At 37.3% G+C, this 19,462-nt stretch overlaps 1 protein-coding gene across 1 annotated transcript in view; it reads left to right on the top strand.

Annotated features, from left to right (window-relative positions):
- LOC140231267 (threonine--tRNA ligase 1, cytoplasmic-like) overlaps positions 1-19,462 on the top strand; it is a 68,459-nt gene that overhangs the window by 5,856 nt on the left and 43,141 nt on the right. Inside the window, exons 3-10 of the mRNA XM_072311412.1 lie at positions 1,431-1,512; positions 2,338-2,437; positions 6,917-7,162; positions 9,409-9,526; positions 10,379-10,443; positions 11,473-11,551; positions 14,289-14,435; positions 15,191-15,289. Of these exons, the coding sequence (XP_072167513.1) occupies positions 1,431-1,512; positions 2,338-2,437; positions 6,917-7,162; positions 9,409-9,526; positions 10,379-10,443; positions 11,473-11,551; positions 14,289-14,435; positions 15,191-15,289 (936 nt within the window). The remainder of the gene's footprint in view (positions 1-1,430; positions 1,513-2,337; positions 2,438-6,916; positions 7,163-9,408; positions 9,527-10,378; positions 10,444-11,472; positions 11,552-14,288; positions 14,436-15,190; positions 15,290-19,462) is intronic.

Raw genomic sequence — 19,462 nt, 5'->3', positions numbered from 1 at the left:
AATTTATAATTTAACAGTTTGGGACATTTTTTTTTGTGGTGGGACAGAATTTTCTCTAGAGTGATCTTAGGATATGCTCTCACACCTCTCAAATTTAAATTTTAGGGGAGAGATTCCATTTAACCCATTGAGGATGAGTCGCGAGTATACTCGGGCAAGCGTATGGAGGAAATGCGTGTTGTAGCAAAATCAAACCTGTTGATACTGTACAGTGTACAATGATTGTCCAAGCTTTGATGTACATACCTATTGTAAAATACTGAACTCCAGTTTGTTGATTTATCTTTAATCCTACAAATGTAAAGCCCAAGTTATTTTGACCCTTCCCAAGCCCAAGGAGGAAGGGGGGGGGGGGGGTACATTGTGCCCCCAGTATAACTTTGTTATTATTTGATGTACCACCATCATATGTGACACATTGGTAGAGCACCTTAAACTCTACATGACCGTACATTTGAACTTTCTCAAAAGTCACCCATGGAAGGCGCTATTTACCAAAATTTTATTAAAGAAATACATAGGAAATATGCTGAAATACATGATTTTTCCTTATAATTTCTTTGTACTCAGTATACAACGTATATGCCTATAGGCATAGAGTTTAACCAACATTAAAAGACAATGACAGTACAGTGACAGAAATAGCATGGAAATTTGACTAACCCTTGGCCTTGCATCTAATTCTTGAAGTCTTTCACCAAACAGTCAAATTGTTTTCACAGATAATGGTATTTTCACCACCGCACAAGTTTTACCTTCTTTCTTTTGACATATATTTTCCGGAAATGTCATTTTTTAAAAGAATACATTCTTTTTTATACTTCAGATTACTGTGTGCTGTACACGTATGTATTGTGGATAATACGTACTTGGGTAACTGCAGCTTGTCTGATTTGCATTTTATGATGAGTTACTTGTATCACTCATTTAGGACAAATTAGAATGTTGCAACTTGCCTACATGTGTTACCTGATTGGTATAAACTTGCTTACTTGCCACTTTGAATTGTTAGAAGTGTTATAACAGCAGTAGTAACAATAATGACATGTACCATAGTGCTTTCCAGGTAGTGTAAAAGTGGAATATTTTGCACAATTATCACTTCTCCTGCAGTGCGGCATTCCTGCCAAGCATTTCTGTAGGGGAAAACTCCACCATTGCAAAGTAACTTTACTGCCATGTGCAATGCACTGGATCACCAAAATGTGATTAAACAGAACAAATAATGATGGTCTTGTATTTGAGTGCAGTAGAAATCACACATGAAGACACCAGGGCTGATCTGTATTTTTACACTTTTCACTTTGCTTTCTTGAATTGCAGAGCATACAATCACGGTATGGAGTGTTCAACTAGAAGGGCAGCATTTTCCCCTTTCTATAAAACAAACCATTATGCGTATGAACTGATGATATTTTTGCTTCCTGCAGATGAACCCATGGCCAGCTTACATCCAGGAAAGGATTGATCTGTTTGACCAACTCAAAGCTGCATCTGATGCTGCCCTAGCAGGTAATTACTGTCTGCATCAAGTCTCCCCTCCATTATCATGCATTTTGTTAACTATAAGTCTATGTGCTCTCAAATTTCTTTGCATTGTTGCCCAACTCTAAAATCACAAACTGTTGAAGTCTTCTTATCCAGCAATGTCAATGCATTGATTTCTTTTCCACCAAAACTTCAAAATCTCATGACTTTGCAAGATATTGTCTGATTTTCATCCATCTCCTGGATAACTGCTGTTTACTCCTGATATTTCTCCTAGCCGTGAATCCACATGCCATTTGGGATAAATACTCCTGTGAAATTATTCCTTACAAATTATTTTAAAGTAAGTGATTGATAAGTGCACCTCTTGTTGAATAGCCATAGTTTTCAAGTCTTTTCTGCAATACAGTTCGTGTATTGAATATGAATGCTTCTATTCATGTGTAAAGTGGTGTAGATCATGTAAAATTCTAATGGACAACACATTTCCACATCAATTTGAGAAGAAAAATGTCAAATTTATGAAATAGTGTAGTAACAGCTTCGTAATGTACAGGTTTCCATTGAATTTATGGATAAAGCCATTCAAGGCCAAAGTAAAGTTTGGACTATCAAAGACTTTTTTTTTTTCTTTACTGAAAGCTCTATTTAGAACTTCCCTGAAAACATGATATGCAGTTGGCACATAATGGGTTCATTGATATATACATTGGTTGATAGAGAAATTGGAAACTTCCACGGGGTTCTCATCATGTCTTCTGATCTGTAGAAGAAGAAATGAACTCTGTACTTCATAGTCCATTTTAAAGATATCGTATGATTCATTCTATCTCTGTATGCCCCCCAAAGCCAAGGAATCGTGTCTAGTCAAGATAACGTTACCTGATGGCAAAGTGGTTGAAGGTCAGTCTTGGCGCACCACTCCATATGATGTAGCTAAAGGCATCAGGTAGGTGTCAAATTGTACCAAAGTTTCTGTGCAAGTGCCTAATGTCTGTAGTGTCTCACTTAAAGTGTATCTATCATGACTTAAGGTAGAGCTGGACGCTAACCCTTTTTTCTCTGTTGGCCCATTTAGGCCACTAAAATCTGTAAATTTGAAATTTTGATATCCCATTATAAAAACAAACATAAAAATCCATTGAAACTTGCTTGCCCATTTGGGCCACCAAAATACAATGTATATCTTTTTTGAAATTTGGTGGCCTAACATCCATTTTTAGTGACCAGGCCACTGCTAATATCAAGCCCTGCTACCACAAGGATGAATGTCAAGTACATGTATGTGTGTGTTTTAGCTATCTGTCCTTTTTTTAAGGTTTAAGGTTACTTAAGGCGATAATATTTTATGTTGGATTTACTTTGATTACTGCATTTCAGTTCTTTTATTAGAATTTTTGTTTTGTGTAGATATCTTTATCATTTTGTACGTACAATGTGTATAAATGTACCAATATACCATGTGCATAATTTGAATACGGTGCTCTTGTCATCAATTCTTCAAAGAAAAAAAAGGCAACATGCAAACAGTGATTTCCATAGAAATGATAGAGGCAATTTGAATCCGTAGCAGACAGTCCATGAACCACACTCCCCAGTGCAATTTTCTGTAAAGGCTGTGCATTCAGTGTGGCTGTCATTCATTAGAAACTGCCCTGAAATGATGTGTCTGGCAGCCTGAATCAAAAAATGTGAAGCATGAAAAGTTTGTGTGAAAAGCTGTGTTTTTAATGTTTCGGACTTTTTTTTTTTAGCAACATGATGACAGAATAAGATGATATGGGATGTAGTGCATGAAACACACATGAAGCATAAGGTGTAACATGACTGATGACAGATTTTTTCTTTTCATATACCATTTTTTTATTGTGACACTTTTGATAACTAACTTTAAATACTAAGAGAGAAAAAGGTGTAATTGATTGATTAAAAAACAAACAAACAATTTTTGTTGGTTATGGGCAATTCCGCAGTAACGGAATTACAAATCAGAGAATTTTGGCTCATATTCTTTCACCCTGTATACAAGACTGATTACTTTGCCTTCTCTTGATACATTTGAAAGATGCAGAGGTACTCACACTGTCACCCCAAATACAAATTTGTTAAATGTTCTCACTTGGTTGGTTACAAAGGAGGTCTATGTGCGATGGTAACGGAATTACCAGAAAATTTAGTCACAACTTCAACTCTGACTTTGGGAGTTGTTTCTCTGAAATCTATAACACATACACTGTAGGTTGTTGTCTGATTTCATCTTTGATTGTATTGACTTTAATTCAGTTGTATTGTTTTTCAAATATTTCATCACATTTTCAAAGCAGCAGGCTTTTTCCCTATAAAGTCAGGGATAACGGAATTACACAAATGGTAACGGAATTACGCCTTCTGAAATACACTGGAAAAAATACACATTCTTGGTACTCGTGTATTCTGAAATGTCTTGATAAAGATTGTGTATGCCTTTAGCTATAATATAACCACTAAATAAGTACTCTCTAGCCTTTGACCTTGAACTGGTACAAGTGTATAGGTGCAAAATGAGTTTTTATTGTCAAAAAACATAAAATGTTCAGGCTAACGACCGTGATTTGAAGTCGTAACTATGTCAATCAAGATCGCGTAACTTCTAAGTACCACATCCATCAAAATTTGTCTACTTTCAAGTTAAGAATTTCACACTCTGCAGGTAAATGACATCTAAGACACATGGTAACGGAATTACGCTAGAATAGCCCTACACAAGTACAATTCTATAAATCCAGTCAACAATACTCAAATTTTCTTGTATTTCTTTTGTTGATATCATGCAAGACAGATTTCTCTGTTTTCTTCTTCCTAAATATGCCAATAATTGACAATATGTGTGAATTACTTACAAGTATTGTACATATATATTATGTGCACACGCATAAGAAAATAATAAAAAACTGTCCGGATTGACAATGAATTTAAATCTAAATCATAAAGTGCCAATTTACCGTGCAAGAGCACAGTGTGCAGCCCCATCATTGAACACAATGTTTAATATTAAGGATGAACACTAAAGATGCTTGAAACTTTTAATTTGTTAAGTGAAAAGATGCAGTTGTGGTTCAATGACAAATATAACAAATTACAATTCAATCATAAATAGAAAAGAAAATTTTCTTATATGATTATGGTACTGCACCAGTGCTTGATCATTATTATCTATAGATATATGTTGTGGCATATATTAATCACTAAAAACTTGTGACATTTTGCTAATACGTAGCTGAAGTTGCCCCCTGGCATATAATGTAGTGCATAATTTGATAATTCCCTTACAGTGTAAGTCCTACTTAAGCCCACCAAAATAAAATGAACTAAACTAAAAGGAAATAGAAAACAGCAAAATAACTTTAACAAACTACAACTTTTACAACCATTAGAGTCCACCAAATTCTGTTACAATGTATATAGAAAGGTAAGAGGGCCTCTTTTATCCATCTGCAGCTCACTGTGTTAGAGTTAGATTAATCAACCTGTGAATAATGTTAGTATTTACTTCTGACCACACAAAAATTTCCAAATGACGTCTTCAGAAAAATAATCATGACCAGGCCTATAAATTTCCTACAAGTTTCCTGTCTTGTCTTTCTTCTTTGACTTTGTCTATTTTCTCATCCTGAGTGTTGCCATAAATTTACTCACAAGAAGTGTGCATCTTCTCTTTTACAGTAAGTTGTATTTTGACTGCCTGAAGGCAAATTATAAAATACACTGTAATGCCACTTGTATTAAAGGAAACTGGATTGTACAGCAAATGGTAACATGAAGAGTAAAGGTAGAAGTAGAAGCCTATTGACTTTAATATTTTAAATCTTCTTAGGATGGGAAAGTCTAGGCCTAAATGTTACATTTTTAATATAGAGCTGTATCACAATTACTGACTGGGTAAATATTCATCACAAATGGTGTTTTTGTCTTTATTCCTTCGAAAAAGAAAGGATTAAAGAACAAATTTCAAAGGGTAGCAAATGCTCTGTATCAAATGGGCATGAAAATCAAAATAGTGGAGGAAAGATCTAAGAAACAGATGAAAGAAGGTCATAGTCATACACTTACCATTAAAGATAAAGGACTTGAGGATGAAAACAGGACATGTTCAATAAAAGGTCAGACTATCGACTTGGTGATAATAAAGCCTTTAGCATACAGAAAGATCAAAGGTGTCACATTCAGTGGGCATCCCGTGTCAATTAATGACTTCTATCACATTGTGTATGATCCTTCTCTTAAATTCTTGATCTTTGCTCACAAAAATTATCCTGTTCATTTCTCTCTGTCAGTAGCAGTGCTCTCTTTTCCTTTTAAAGAAATTTTATGTCCTTCCTCTTCTTTGTAACCTTTGTTCAATTTATGCTGCATCACACCCATTCAATAGTCCCTCATCACTATACTGTAGATTTTGTATGAAACCATGAGACTTTGAAGCAAGAAAATATACATTGATATCTCAAAATTCAGTATGATTTTGAACATTTGAGAATGAGTATCTGTAGCAAACCTTATAAAGTTATCAGTTAGCACAGTCTCCATGTACACATGTAGTCCTTGTACATGAGAAAAGGTGAAAGAAGGGAGGAGACTTTCAGCACAAGAAGTCTTGTCAAGCGTGTACCCTGATGTCAGGACTCACTGTCAGAGGCATCCAGCTACACTGTATGCTGAGTCATGTCAGTGTATCATACCATACAGTTTCACTCCTTTACTGCCAATCACTAACACTGTTAAGCTCAATAATAATGCCCTGAAGCTATTTCATGAACAGTTCACATACATATTGGCACGAAAGTAGGATATGTCATTCTCTTCCATATTAGATGTGCGTGTAATTCCGTTACCATGTAATTCCGTTACCACAATTACAGAAGAACTGAAGGAGATATTTCACAAAATGTTTTGTGACTTTTCAGGGAGTCACATGTAGAGAAAAAATTTACAAGGGGAGAAAAAATCAGTGATTAGTTTGTTCAGGAGAAAACTTTTTTCAATTTTATGGTAACGGAATTACGTCAATTTGTCAGTAGATTTTGAAACTTTCTCCAAAAAATATCATAATGAGAGTGACTGAATGCTTCATTACATGTGATTGCTGAAGCATAGGAAGAAAGATGTGGAAGTATGGATAAAGTAGAGAGAGATTTAAGTTGTTTCATTTTAAATTTTTATTTAATATTGTAAAATTTTAGATGAATACAATAAATAGTCTTCCAACTTTAAAAGTGTGTACAACAAAAACGAGGAAAGTTATTAGAAAAGGGTTTTTTGTTTCCGTAAATACAACAATCCATCTGTACGGGAAACTGAAATTTCTGAGCATTTACTTAACTTTGAATTTTGCTGTTTTTGCCCTTCCCATACGGAATTGCCCTTTTGTCTTACCCTGTCATGTGATTCGCAGTCAAGGACTGGCAGACAACACAGTCATATCCAAAGTGAATGGAGTGTTGTGGGATCTAGATCGGCCGTTTGAGGAAGACTGTACATTGCAGCTACTCAAGTTTGACAGTGAAGAAGGCCAGCAGGTCTTCTGGCATTCCAGTGCCCACATTTTAGGGGAGGCTATGGAGAGGAAGTATGGTGGCTGTCTCTGCTATGGACCTCCCATTGATAATGGCTTCTACTATGACATGTTTCTGGAGGGACAGTAAGTATAATGTATCAGTATGGACTAGCTCTTTGCCAATCTCTGCCTGTCTGGCCATGTGTTATTACTTCATGTTCTCTGCTGATTTCACTGATAGTTGTTGCAGTTTATAATTTGAATAGGATTTAATTTTTACAGACAAATGCTTGCAGTGTCTCATGTCATGCAATATTTTCTGCAGTAGATATTCACATTCCACGAGAGTGAGATGAGGCTGAAGCTACTTGGTTAATATAAAGGTACATGTAACATTATTCCGATGAAAATGTCAAATATGTCCTTTTAAATATGTGGTAATGTTAAAAGGATTCTGAGAGCCATGAACTTAAAAGGCGTTGCATCAAAATTATACCTTGCAGGATCCTGCAGGATCCCGCAAGGTATGATTTTGATGCAACGCCTTAAAGTCATCATTATTGGTTTGGATCATTTAAAGGGGAAATCCAGTCGAAATATAGAGTAAAATATTACAAGTTCAACGGTATAAATTTGATCGAAATCGGATGAAAAATAAGGAAGTTATGACATTTTGAAGTTTCCCTATTTTTAGGGGGAAACAGTTCTTGAACAGTCAATATGAATATGCAACCTATGGCAAAGTGAGCATGTCATTCCCTCACAACTTACCATATAGTTTTACATAAAATTGTGAAATTTCCAGTTTTTCGTTCACACGCAATTATGCCCGAGGCTCAAATCCTCGTATATCTAACTGATCACTATTCCGAAGCTATTCAACCTGGAATAACGTCATGTTTGAGACTTCAGTCAGAGAGAAACATTGATTTTTTTTTTTTTTTTTTTTTTTTTTTTTTTTTTTTACATGCGATCAATGGAAAATTGTGAGGAAATGACATGGTTAGCTCACTCATTTACATATTCATATCCACTGTACAAGAACTGTTTTGCAGAAATTTGCAAAACTTCAAAATGTCATAACTTCCTTATTTTTCATCAGATTTCAGTCAAATTTTCACAGTTGAAAACGTAACATTTTACTCTTTTTTTTTTTTTTTTTTAATCAAACTAACTTATATTTGGACTGGATTTCCTCTCTAAGGCTTGGGGTCAAAGACTGATGAAAGCTTTAAAGATTACCCTCATTTGCTACAAGTAAGTCTCTAAAACAGTGCCCCAGTCACTTCTTTGAAGGGGATGGCTAGTAACTGATCAGTGGGAATCAGTGGGAATGCTGGGTGATGATTGTTCCAATCCTTGTGGGATTCATTTAAGAGTACATTATATATCTATTGTTGTGTGAAAATTATTTGCTTCAGAATGGTCTCAGTTTCAAGTGATGTGCAGTTTAATGTTTCCAGGCTAGCATGCCTGTACAGTGACGGGGCATTAAACTGCACATTACTTGAATATGAGACCGTTCGGAAGCAAATAATTTTCACACAACAATAGATATATAATGTACTCTTAAGTGAATCACACAAGAATTGGAACAATCATCCCCTAGCATTCCCACTGATTCCCACTGATCAGTTACTAGCCATCCCCTTTAACAGGATAAAATTTCAAAGGGATGGTATAGTTTTGGTGGAGATGGGGATTCACATTTTCACTCTTTTGCGAGATAATTAGAAACCAATATGATATTAAAGAGCATGTAATTCTAAGATGAATTGAAAGTTTGATGAAAATCAGTTTTGAGAATGGCTGAGAAACAAAGTGGTCCTAATAGAAGGTAGGACCCACCTTTTATTAGGATCACTTTTATTTGTGGATATCTTGGCCATTTCAAAGCTGATTTTCATCGAACAAATTTTGAATTACTTGTAGAATTGTATGCTCTTTAAATTTCATGTAAGTGGTTTATAAGTATATAGCAAAAGGTTAAAACTTGAATCCCCATCTCAACCAAAACTATACCATCCCTTTGAAGCTAAAGATTTTGAGGTTGATGTCTGTAGAGTCAGATTGTAAAGGTGATTTAGAAGTATGTGACATAATGCCTTCTGGACTAGCTGCCAATTAAAAAAAACATACTTAGGGATAGAGAGAGAGGTTGAGTAAATCCATTGGCATAATGTAAAAAAAACACCCCAAGTTCTTATCCTGTTTCTCCCGCAATTCTACAAGTGCCCTCAATGCCTCTAAATGAGATTCTTTGCAGGTCGACAGAGAATGGACAGGTTGGCAACATTTGTGAATGAATAAAACAAAAGTTCAATTTTGTTGATTTTCAGTCTTCAGTGTACAAGCATTGTAAATACATGTTGCTGTTTTGTTGATTTCAGGCAAGTTTCAAGCAATGATTTCAACAGCTTGGTGCAAATTGTGAAATCGATACAGAAAGAAAAGCAGCCCTTTGTGAGACTAGAGATGACCAAGGAAGACTTACTCAAGATGTTTGAGGTATGTTTAGAGTCCTGCCTCAAAACAATGGAGATCAACAGGAGTACCAATGTTTCGCTCATATGTTATACAAATTGAAGTATGTTGTACTATGTGGTTAGGATCACAGTAGAGAATTTGTTTGGGTATTTAAAAGCACATTTTGAGGTGATATGTGCCATTGAGGTTAAAAAAAGAAATAAATAAATTGTGAAAGTGTGCATTCTCTTGTATGATAGACTTTAAAAAAAGTAAGTAGACAACTTTTTTCAATGAGTCCATTGAGGGTTCTTGTTCAGTTGAAGCATGGCCACTCCTTATGTTGATATTGTCAGGGTAAACACAGTAAGTCAGCTGTATGAAAAGAGGAATGATAACTCAGCATCCCCAGTTTAACCATCCCTTTCAAAAAATGTTTCCTGGCATGAGATTTAATGGACATTTTTAGATTTTCCCCTTGAATTGCCATCTTTGAGAGGAATCAGTTTGAAAGGTTAAGTGCAAATATTGATGTGTTGTGTGTTATGATTCGGAAATGCCTTCAGAATGAATTCTCAGTAGTACTGATTACTGACATGCAAAAAAAAAAAAAAAGACAAAGACAAACACACACAAAAAAATAGTTTTAGGGCAAGAAATTATGTATTACCCTACAATGTTAGCTGCATTGCAACTTGTTAAATACAGTAATGTGGAAATATACAGTGTTTACTTCCATATTCTTGAGTTTCCTGATACCAGTACTTTTTTCCCCCAATAGGACATTTATGTACTTAATATAATTGCTGAATCTCTTATTGACTTTAATGTGATATATTATATGTCAGAGATGCGGTATGTATTTATTCTATATGTGTTTATTTTTCCTGTTAGTACAATGAATTCAAGAAACGTATCATCACAGAGAGAGTCCAGACGCCCACTACCACAGTGTACAGGTCAGTCGTGTTACCAGCTACCAATGTATTTCAATGATTATGATGGTGATGATCCATAGCATTTGTATAGCGCCATATATCTGTTGTGGAAACATTCAAAGGAGCAAGTGACAAAGACAGATTACAGGCCTGAATGTAAACTGTTTATAGGTGGTAGAGGGGACATCTCACTGGAGTGGAAGAAAAATCTGTTAAAGGGTAACATGTCTGTTCAATCCTGTCATACTTCTCCGTCAGGTAGTGACTTGGAATGTGGTTCAGAGTGTGTATATTTAGACAGTTGCACTGTTGGGCTTATAGTTTCGTTGAATTTAGTGAAGTGATACAACTCTCTGTCAAATGTTAAAGCCACTACTTGTATGATCATTTAATCATATGAAACTTAACTTTTCATGAAGAACTAGTTATGTGAGGTCCACCCAAAATTGACAGCATCCTTTATCAGCCATAGTTATACATGATAATTGTATACAGCTACTTGAGGTGAGGCTTAGACTTGTTGATGATTTTATTTGTGCACAGTACTAGTATTGGAGTGACTGGTTTATAACCCTGTGCCTCTCAGGTATTGAATTATGTTCAAAGTAAGCACTAACTTTTCAATTTTGCTATGTTTACCAGTCAACCATCGTCTTTCTGACAAGGGCTGGTCAGCTGCCAACAGACCAGAATTTCTCTAACCTTGGGTCTGCAGAGATTATGTTATGACAACAGCTAATTGTCTCCCAGTGCTCTTTTATTTCAGAACTTTGTAGGGTTTTGGGGGCATATATTACACATGATAGTAATGCAATGGAGCAGAGATAAACACATTCAGTGAATGGTACGTGTAGCTGGTAGACTTTTCAGGAGCTTGACACGTTCTCATTCTTTAGTTAAAACTTACCATGGTATGATTAGACTGTGAAATAAGCATGGCTTGATTTAATTTGCTTTGCCAAAATACTGGGCAGTACCATGGAAACATAAACTTCCTTTGAATTTTAAAATGTACATAAGTAAACAAAGATCTTGTTTTCCCTCTTATAGATGTGGCCCACTGATTGATCTGTGTCGAGGTCCACATGTTAGACACACTGGGAAGGTCAAGGCATTTGATGTAATCAAGGTAAAAGTGCTGATGCCAGTTTATACTATGTAATCTCTCTTATTTGACTTGAGTCAACTGAAGGAAAAATGACAGCTAAAAGTGAAAGTGAAATCTTTCTCACAACACATTGTTTTTTAGCAAACTATTGTGCAACAATTTCTAATTGTATCCCCTGAACAGAGTTCGGAGGATACTACGGATTTGGCCTCGTCGCGCCGCGTCCGCCGCTGCTGCAGAGATTTCCTTGTGAGCGCTCTACCAGCTGCGTTTCTTTTCCGATCATCTTCAAATTTGGCATGAAGGTGTATTATGGTTAGACGAAGACGCCTATTGTTTTTGGTGATGGCGCCCTTGCTTGTTCCGTCTTTATACATGAAAAGGTAAATTCAATAGGGTCTGCTTGTGAGTGCTCTTCTGGCTGCAGTTCTTCTCCGATCATCTTCAAATTTGGCATGAAGGTGTATTATGATAAGACAAAGATGCCTATGGTTTTTGATGATGGCGCCCTCGCTTGTTCCGTCTTTATACATGAAAAGGTAAATCCAATAGGGTCTGCTTGTGAGCACTCTACTGGCTGCAGTTCTTCTTCGATCATCTTCAAATTTGGCATAAAGGTGTATTATGATAAGACAAAGATGCCTATGGTTTTTGATGATGGCGCCCTCGCTTGTTCCGTCTTTATACATGAAAAGGTAAATCGAATAGGGTCTGCTTGTGAGCGCTCTACTGGCTGCAGTTCTTCTTCGATCATCTTCAAATTTGGCATAAAGGTGTATTTTGATAAGACAAAGATGCCTATGGTTTTTGATGATGGCGCCCTCGCTTGTTCCGTCTTTATACATGAAAAGGTAAATCCAATAGGGTCTGCTTGTGAGCGCTCTACTGGCTGCAGTTCTTCTTCGATCATCTTCAAATTTGGCATAAAGGTGTATTATGATAAGACAAAGATGCCTATGGTTTTTGATGATGGCGCCCTCGCTTGTTCCGTCTTTATACATGAAAAGGTAAATCCAATAGGGTCTGCTTGTGAGCGCTCTACTGGCTGCAGTTCTTCTTCGATCATCTTCAAATGTGGCATGAAGGTGTATTATGATAAGACTAAGATGCCTATTGTTTTTGGTGATGGCGCCCTCGCTTGTTCCGTCTTTATACATGAAAAGGTAAATCCAATAGGGTCTGCTTTTGAGCGCTCTTCTGGCTGCAGTCCTTCTTCGAACATCTTCAAATTTGGCATGAAGGTGTATTATGGTAAGATGAAGAGGCCTATTGTTTTTGGTGATGGTGCCCTCGCTTGTTCCGTCTTTATACATGAAAAGGTAAATCGAATAGGGTCTGCTTGTGAGCGCTCTACTGGCTGCATGTCTTCTTCGATCATCTTCAAATTTGGCATGAAGGTGTATTATGGTAAGACGCATATTGTTTTTGGTGTGGGCGGAGACATCGTTGCCATGGTAACAAAGATTTTTTGTGGAAATAGCAGAGATTTCCTCGTGAGCGCTCTACCAGCTGCGTTTTTTCTCCAATCATCTTTAAATTTGGCATGAAGGTCCATTATGGTAAAGACGCCTATTGTTTTTGGTGATGGCGCCCTCGCTTGTTCTGTCTTTATACATGAAAATGTAAATTCAATAGGGTCTGCTTGTGAGCGCTCTACTGGCTGCAGTTCTTCTTCGATCATCTTCAAATTTGGCATGAAGGTGTAATATGGTAAGACGAAGACGCATATTGTTTTTGGTGTGGGCGGAGACATCGTTGCCATGGTAACAAGAATTTTTGTGGAAATAGGAGAGATTTCCTTGTGAGCGCTCTACCGGCTGCGTTTCTTCTCCATGGGTATGATTGGGTGTTAGGTTCAAGGCAGACTAAATATTTGGATTAGGGTAAGCGTTAAGCTTATGTGCGCTTCAACACTAAGATTCCTTGCCGGAGCATTTGTCATCACAGCATTTGTCATGGAACCCGCTTTGTCACTTAACAAAACAATAAAATATCAGAAGTGGAAACAAAACCAAAAAAAAAAAAGCAATTGTCTGCATTGATACTTGTTGTCACCTATTGCCATATTATACATTTTTATCCCAAATTCATCCAAATCGCAGACTGGAAGAGGGTTAGGTTTACAGTGCATCCAGATTACTCTATAATTGTATTCCCTCACAGGTACTACCAGAGGGTACTTAGATTCTGCGGAGTTACACCGCTGCATCATATTATTGTCATCAAATTTGGTACCCAGAGGCAAAATGTGGACAGGATCATTGTTGCCATGATAACTGTACTTATTTATGTAATTTCTGTGTGAGCTCTATATATTGCGATGATGTATGATGCTGTGGGTTCGGGGGATACATGTGCTCGGCTGCGCGACCCGCCGAGCACCAATCTCTAGTTTGAGGCACTGTTTTACATGTCATTTTCACCATCTTTACTGTGTTTATTCTTCTTTCAAGACTATATTGAAGAGGAAAACAAACATTTACAGATTCATTATGTGAAGAGACTGATTATAAAGCTTTATGGTCTGATATATGTAGAGCTCTCTGTCTTGCAGCCATTTCATGAAGTGTCTCCACAGTTAAGCAAAAAAGTCAGATACATAGGAACTTTGTGGCTATATGATGTTAAGACCCTTTTTCCCCCCAAATGCTGCAGCACAGCCTTAGCAGAGTGAAATTGTGTGACAGTATTCATCATCCATTCATTCTATTCTTTAGTAAAACTTTTGGCTTTGTGTGAATGTTTAATGTCTCATCAGAACTCTTCTACATACTGGGAAGGCAAGGCAGATGCTGAGAGTCTCCAGAGGATCTATGGTATCTCTTTCCCTGACACCAAGCAGTTGAAGGAATGGAAACATATACAGGAGGAAGCTGCCAAGAGAGATCACAGAAAGATTGGCAGGGTGACGAGTATTTCTTTTCAGCACTGTGACATGATTTTATAAAATACAGTTTATCAGTAAATCCTTTATTTTATATGTTTTGATTTTGTCAGCGAGTCTATTACATACACATCGTACATACAGTGACACATGCATGGATGAGTGGAACATATGAAGAAATGTTCATTTAGTGTATTATACATTTGGGTAAATGGCCAGAGAAGATATAGCAGAATTGCTAGACATTGTCTTGTGTTTGGACATTGTTTATAAACCTGCCAGGTAGTAAAGTTGAAATAGATCTTTCTTTTATATACACTCATGAGGTGGTATTTATTTAAAAGTAGACTACAAGGAGATATGCACAGTGAATGACATTTTTTTTTTGTCTTATCAAAGGGGCAAACATATCTGTTGTTTATCTTTGAGTAAAAAAAACAAAACATGAATATTACTAGTACAGTGTAAATCACTGAGTTACACACATTTTAGGATTGGATACATGCAGATCTGGACAGCTTTTCAAGGTGATTGCAGATTAACTGTACACTTATACATTGAATGTCAACCCCAAATCCATCAATAAAGACAAATTATTGAGCAGGATAGATAGGAGAAGTGGGATTTTTGAAGTAATGATGAAGACTGGAAATTAATTTTATCACTAGGTACATTGTAGCTTCACTATTTTTGAGATCATGTTCCCATACTACCCTGCCATACCTTTGCTCTACAACTGATTTATTGTACAATGATTGTATCTTTATTTGCTGCAGGAACAAGAGTTATTCTTCTTCCATGAGCTGAGCCCTGGTAGCTGCTTCTTCCAACCCAAGGGAGCTCACATCTACAACACTCTCATTGACTTCATCAGGGTTAGTTGCTTAGCATCTCTAATACCCCCATCTCACTAGACAGCGATTCCACTACGATCATCAAAAATCGACAAAGCTTGGCAGATCGTGGCTTGATTGCTTTAAATCTTCTCCATCGTATCTTGGGAGGTTCAGAAGCGCGAAGGATCGCCACCATCGCCATGGTCGGCGACCTCGCTACGGAAGTTTTGAACATGTCCAAAACTTGCGTAGCGAGGTCGCGACCGATCGCTGGGTTTTAGAGCGTATCACCATCGCCTCACGAGCGCATTAAAGCGCTACATTTTAGCTTTGACGGGGTAGCATCGCGCAAAGCGTAATTCAAGCGCATCAAAAGTGGCTCCTATCACCCATGAAACTTACCACTTGTACAGTATTACGTAACAGGAACCAACCATGAACGATAGAAAGTGATGCACAGACCAGGAAGTTGGACATGGAGAAAAACGTATAAAATTCATTTTCGACGTACACTCGGTATGAATCTGCTCTGTTTATTAATTTGTTTGATTGTCATATACAATTGCAAGACAATGAAAGTAATTAAGTTGTAATCTTTTCAAATATAGCTTTATAAAATTGTCTCATTGTAGGATACGATTTGTAGTTTGCTCGTAAGCTGGTTTTTGTCGAGCCCACCGGAGTTGAGGGGAGACTAAGGGATCGCATGCAGCGTCTGTCCGTCCCTCGTCTGTCTGTCCATCATCTGTCCGTAACGCTACAAAAACTTCAATAACTCTTTACTCTTGGTTTCAATTGCAATCAAACTTCGAGGGAAGAGGGGTCATACAAAGTTTCACATTTTACCATATATGAAGGTCACCTCATGGTCAAAGCACAGGCAGGGGTCAATGAACTTTAGGGCCCAATGTTAAGTTTTTATTGTGTGTTTCTATTATGGGTAATAACTTTTGATCCATAACTCCATTTGTGACCAAACTTGGGTGGTAGATGTCCCTTGGGGAGTGGATGATCACCACAAGGTCAAAGGTCACAAGCATGGGTCAACAAACTTTAAGAGCCCAATGTTAAGTTTTTATGGCCCGTTTCTATTATGTGTCATAACTTTTGATCCATAACTCCATTTGTGTCTAAACTTGGATGGTGGATGTCCCTTGGGGAGTGGATGGTCACCACAAGGTCAATGGTCACAAGCATGGGTCAACAAACTTTTAGAGCCCAATGTTAAGTTTTTATGGCATGTTTCTATTATGGGTCATAACTTTTGATCCATAACTCCATTTGTGTCTAAACTTGGATGGTGGATGTCCCTTGGGGAGTGGATGGTCACCACAAGGTCAATGGTCACAAGCATGGGTCAACAAACTTTTAGAGCCCAATGTTAAGTTTTTATTGTGTGTTTCTATTATGGGTCATAACTTTTGATCCATAACTCCATTTGTAGGGGCAGTGATTTTCCGTTTCAAAAAATTGCCTTTTCCGTTTCAGAAAATCATGAATTCCGTTTCAACATGGTGAAAAAATGGAAATTCCGTTTTCCCATATGAATTGTACACACAAAAATTGCAAATTCCGTTTACATGTATTTGCATGCAAAAATGAACAAAAATTAAATGATTGCAAGTTTGTGTACCTGTGTAATCGCGTATACATTCAAACATGTTATGCATAGTGTATACCTGATGATTTCCAACCTCTGTACCACACACCCATGAAGACAAATGAAATGAAACATCAGGATTACAATTTATTTATTTCGACTGTCAAAACATGCACAGGGATCTCACTGAACTTTTTTCCGTGGTTGCCAGCCGGGCAACCTATAGAGTTTTTTTAGGTTGCCAAAGGGTGGTTTAGGTTGCCAAATGGCGGTTTAGGCTGCCACAGTGATAATGTTCGAAGAGTATTGCGTAATGTGTAAATCTGCGAGGTTAATTATGGCGATCGATGATAAAGAGGGCTGTTTACACTGCTGTTTACACGACTGTTTACACTGCTGTCTACAAATTAAAAAAAATATATATACAAAATGAAATAAGTCTCTGAGTCTCAACTAGTGACTTACTAGTCAAGTGTTTTTATTCCTTTAGAAGCTGCAAACAGAATACATGATGATCAGTTTAATAAGCAGTGTTGATAAAAACTTCAGCACTAAAAGAACAATCAATCTATCTAAATCTTTCTTCAGTCAATACATTGTAATCCAGTTAATCATGCAGTGGGACATTACATATTTGTGTATCACTATCAAAGCCTGGCCTGCAGTATCAACAACTATCATTATGTCCTCTTTCTTGACTTGCTAGTCAAGTGACTTATTACTGTCTAGTCAAGTCTTTTTATTCCTTCAGAAGGTCTAAACAGATAAAAAATTTCAGCACTAAAGGAACAATCAATTTATCTTTCTTCAGTCAATAATCCAGACAAGAAACTAGCACTCATTTCACTCTGATCTTTCCTCACTCTGGCCTCAGGTCCCCCCCCCCCCCAAAAAAAAGACAAACAAACAATCAAACAAAAAACAAAAAACAAAAAACAAACACCAAAAACAAAACAAAACAAAACAAAACAAAAAAACAAAGAAAAAAAAAACCGAGGAAACACACACACACATTGCAACACAACAAAAACCTCTCCCCTACACCTTCCCGATTTCCGTGTTTCTGTCAGGTGAAACGACATGTTCAAATACAAGAATAAAACAACAGTAGATATTGATTGAAACTCGACACCCATTCATGCCAGCCAGGCCAGGCTGCCATGTAACTTCAAAGCACATTCCGACAGCTGGCTGGCAAACCACATGGCAGAGGAATTTGCGCGCGCGTGTAGATTGCTCGACTGGCCTGGAGGAGGGAGGGCCTGGGAACAGCCCCTTAGTGATTAGTCTGTGAGTTATCAATAGCAGACCTTTTGAACAATTGCAAACGTCATGATACTATTTTGTCTTCCTTTTGGACTGAAAGAAAAACATCAAAAAGACGAGTTGAGTGTCACAAATTTTTACATAGCCATGCAAAAAGATTTCTACACTCATGTCATGGCAAGAAATGAATCAATATTCCAAGACAAATACAAAGCAGCCTCGGGTACATACAGTATAGACGGTGACATCGAGACGCCATGCATTCAACCATGCACGTTGTTGGGGAGCAACATGTTGGAGTTGGCAGGGAGAGGTGATCCTTGAGTTTGTGAGAACTTCCCGATACTCAGTGACAACACGATTGTGACAATCTCAAAACAAAGCTGATCCTTGTGGTCTCACGCCCAGCAAATCTGCGTGCTACTTCTCAATTCGAAGGAACTTTATCTCTGATCTGTTGAGTTGTTTTTGCTGATTCTTAGGAACTTTTCATGCCTGAAGTTCAAATGGATGGTTGCCAAAAATTTCATGATTCACAAAGCTTCAGAATTTACTGAAACATTGCCTACTATATTCATATGAAATGTCAAATTAAGAGGGTACAAATCAATGTGGACGATCATCCACATCTCATATTTCAAATGCAATTAGACAATATTTCAGTAATTGTCCCCGCCGAACGAGTTCGAGCAGGGGACTATGAAACGGGCTCCGTACGTGTGTGTGTCCGTGTGTCCGTGTGTCCGTGTGTCCGTCCGTGTGTCCGTCCGTGTGTCCGTGTGTCCGTCCGTGCGTCCGTGTGTGATCAAAATGTTCAAAATGCTACTCCTTCGCCATTTCTAACCCGATTTTGATTCTGTTTGCTTTATATGATAGCACTACATGAGAGCTTTGAAACTTGTATACAGAATTTCAGTTGTGACCTTTGACCTTGACCTTTGACCTATATTGTACATTTTGCTTCAAAATGCTACTCCTTCGCCATTTCTAACCCGATTTTGATTCCGTTTGCTTTATATGATGGCACTAGGTGAGGGCTTCAAAACTTCTACGCAGAATTTTGACCTTTGACTTCTTTGACCTTTGACCTTGATTTTTTACCTATATTGTACATTGCCTACAAAATGCTACTCCTTCGCCATTTCTAACCCGATTTCGATTCCGTTTGCTTTATGTGATGGCACTAGGTGAGGGCTTCAAAACTTGTACGCAGAATTTTGACCTTTGACTTCTTTGACCTTTGACCTTGATTTTTGACCTATATTGTACATTTTGCTACAAAATGCTACTCCTTCGCCATTTGTAACCCGATTTCAATTCCGTTTGCTTTAAGTGATGGCACTAGG

This window comes from Diadema setosum, chromosome 7 (assembly GCF_964275005.1).
Source record: "Diadema setosum chromosome 7, eeDiaSeto1, whole genome shotgun sequence".
NCBI lineage: Eukaryota > Metazoa > Echinodermata > Echinoidea > Diadematoida > Diadematidae > Diadema > Diadema setosum.
The sequence above is the reverse complement of the archived record's forward strand: the minus strand, read 5'-3'. Positions and strand labels throughout refer to the sequence as shown.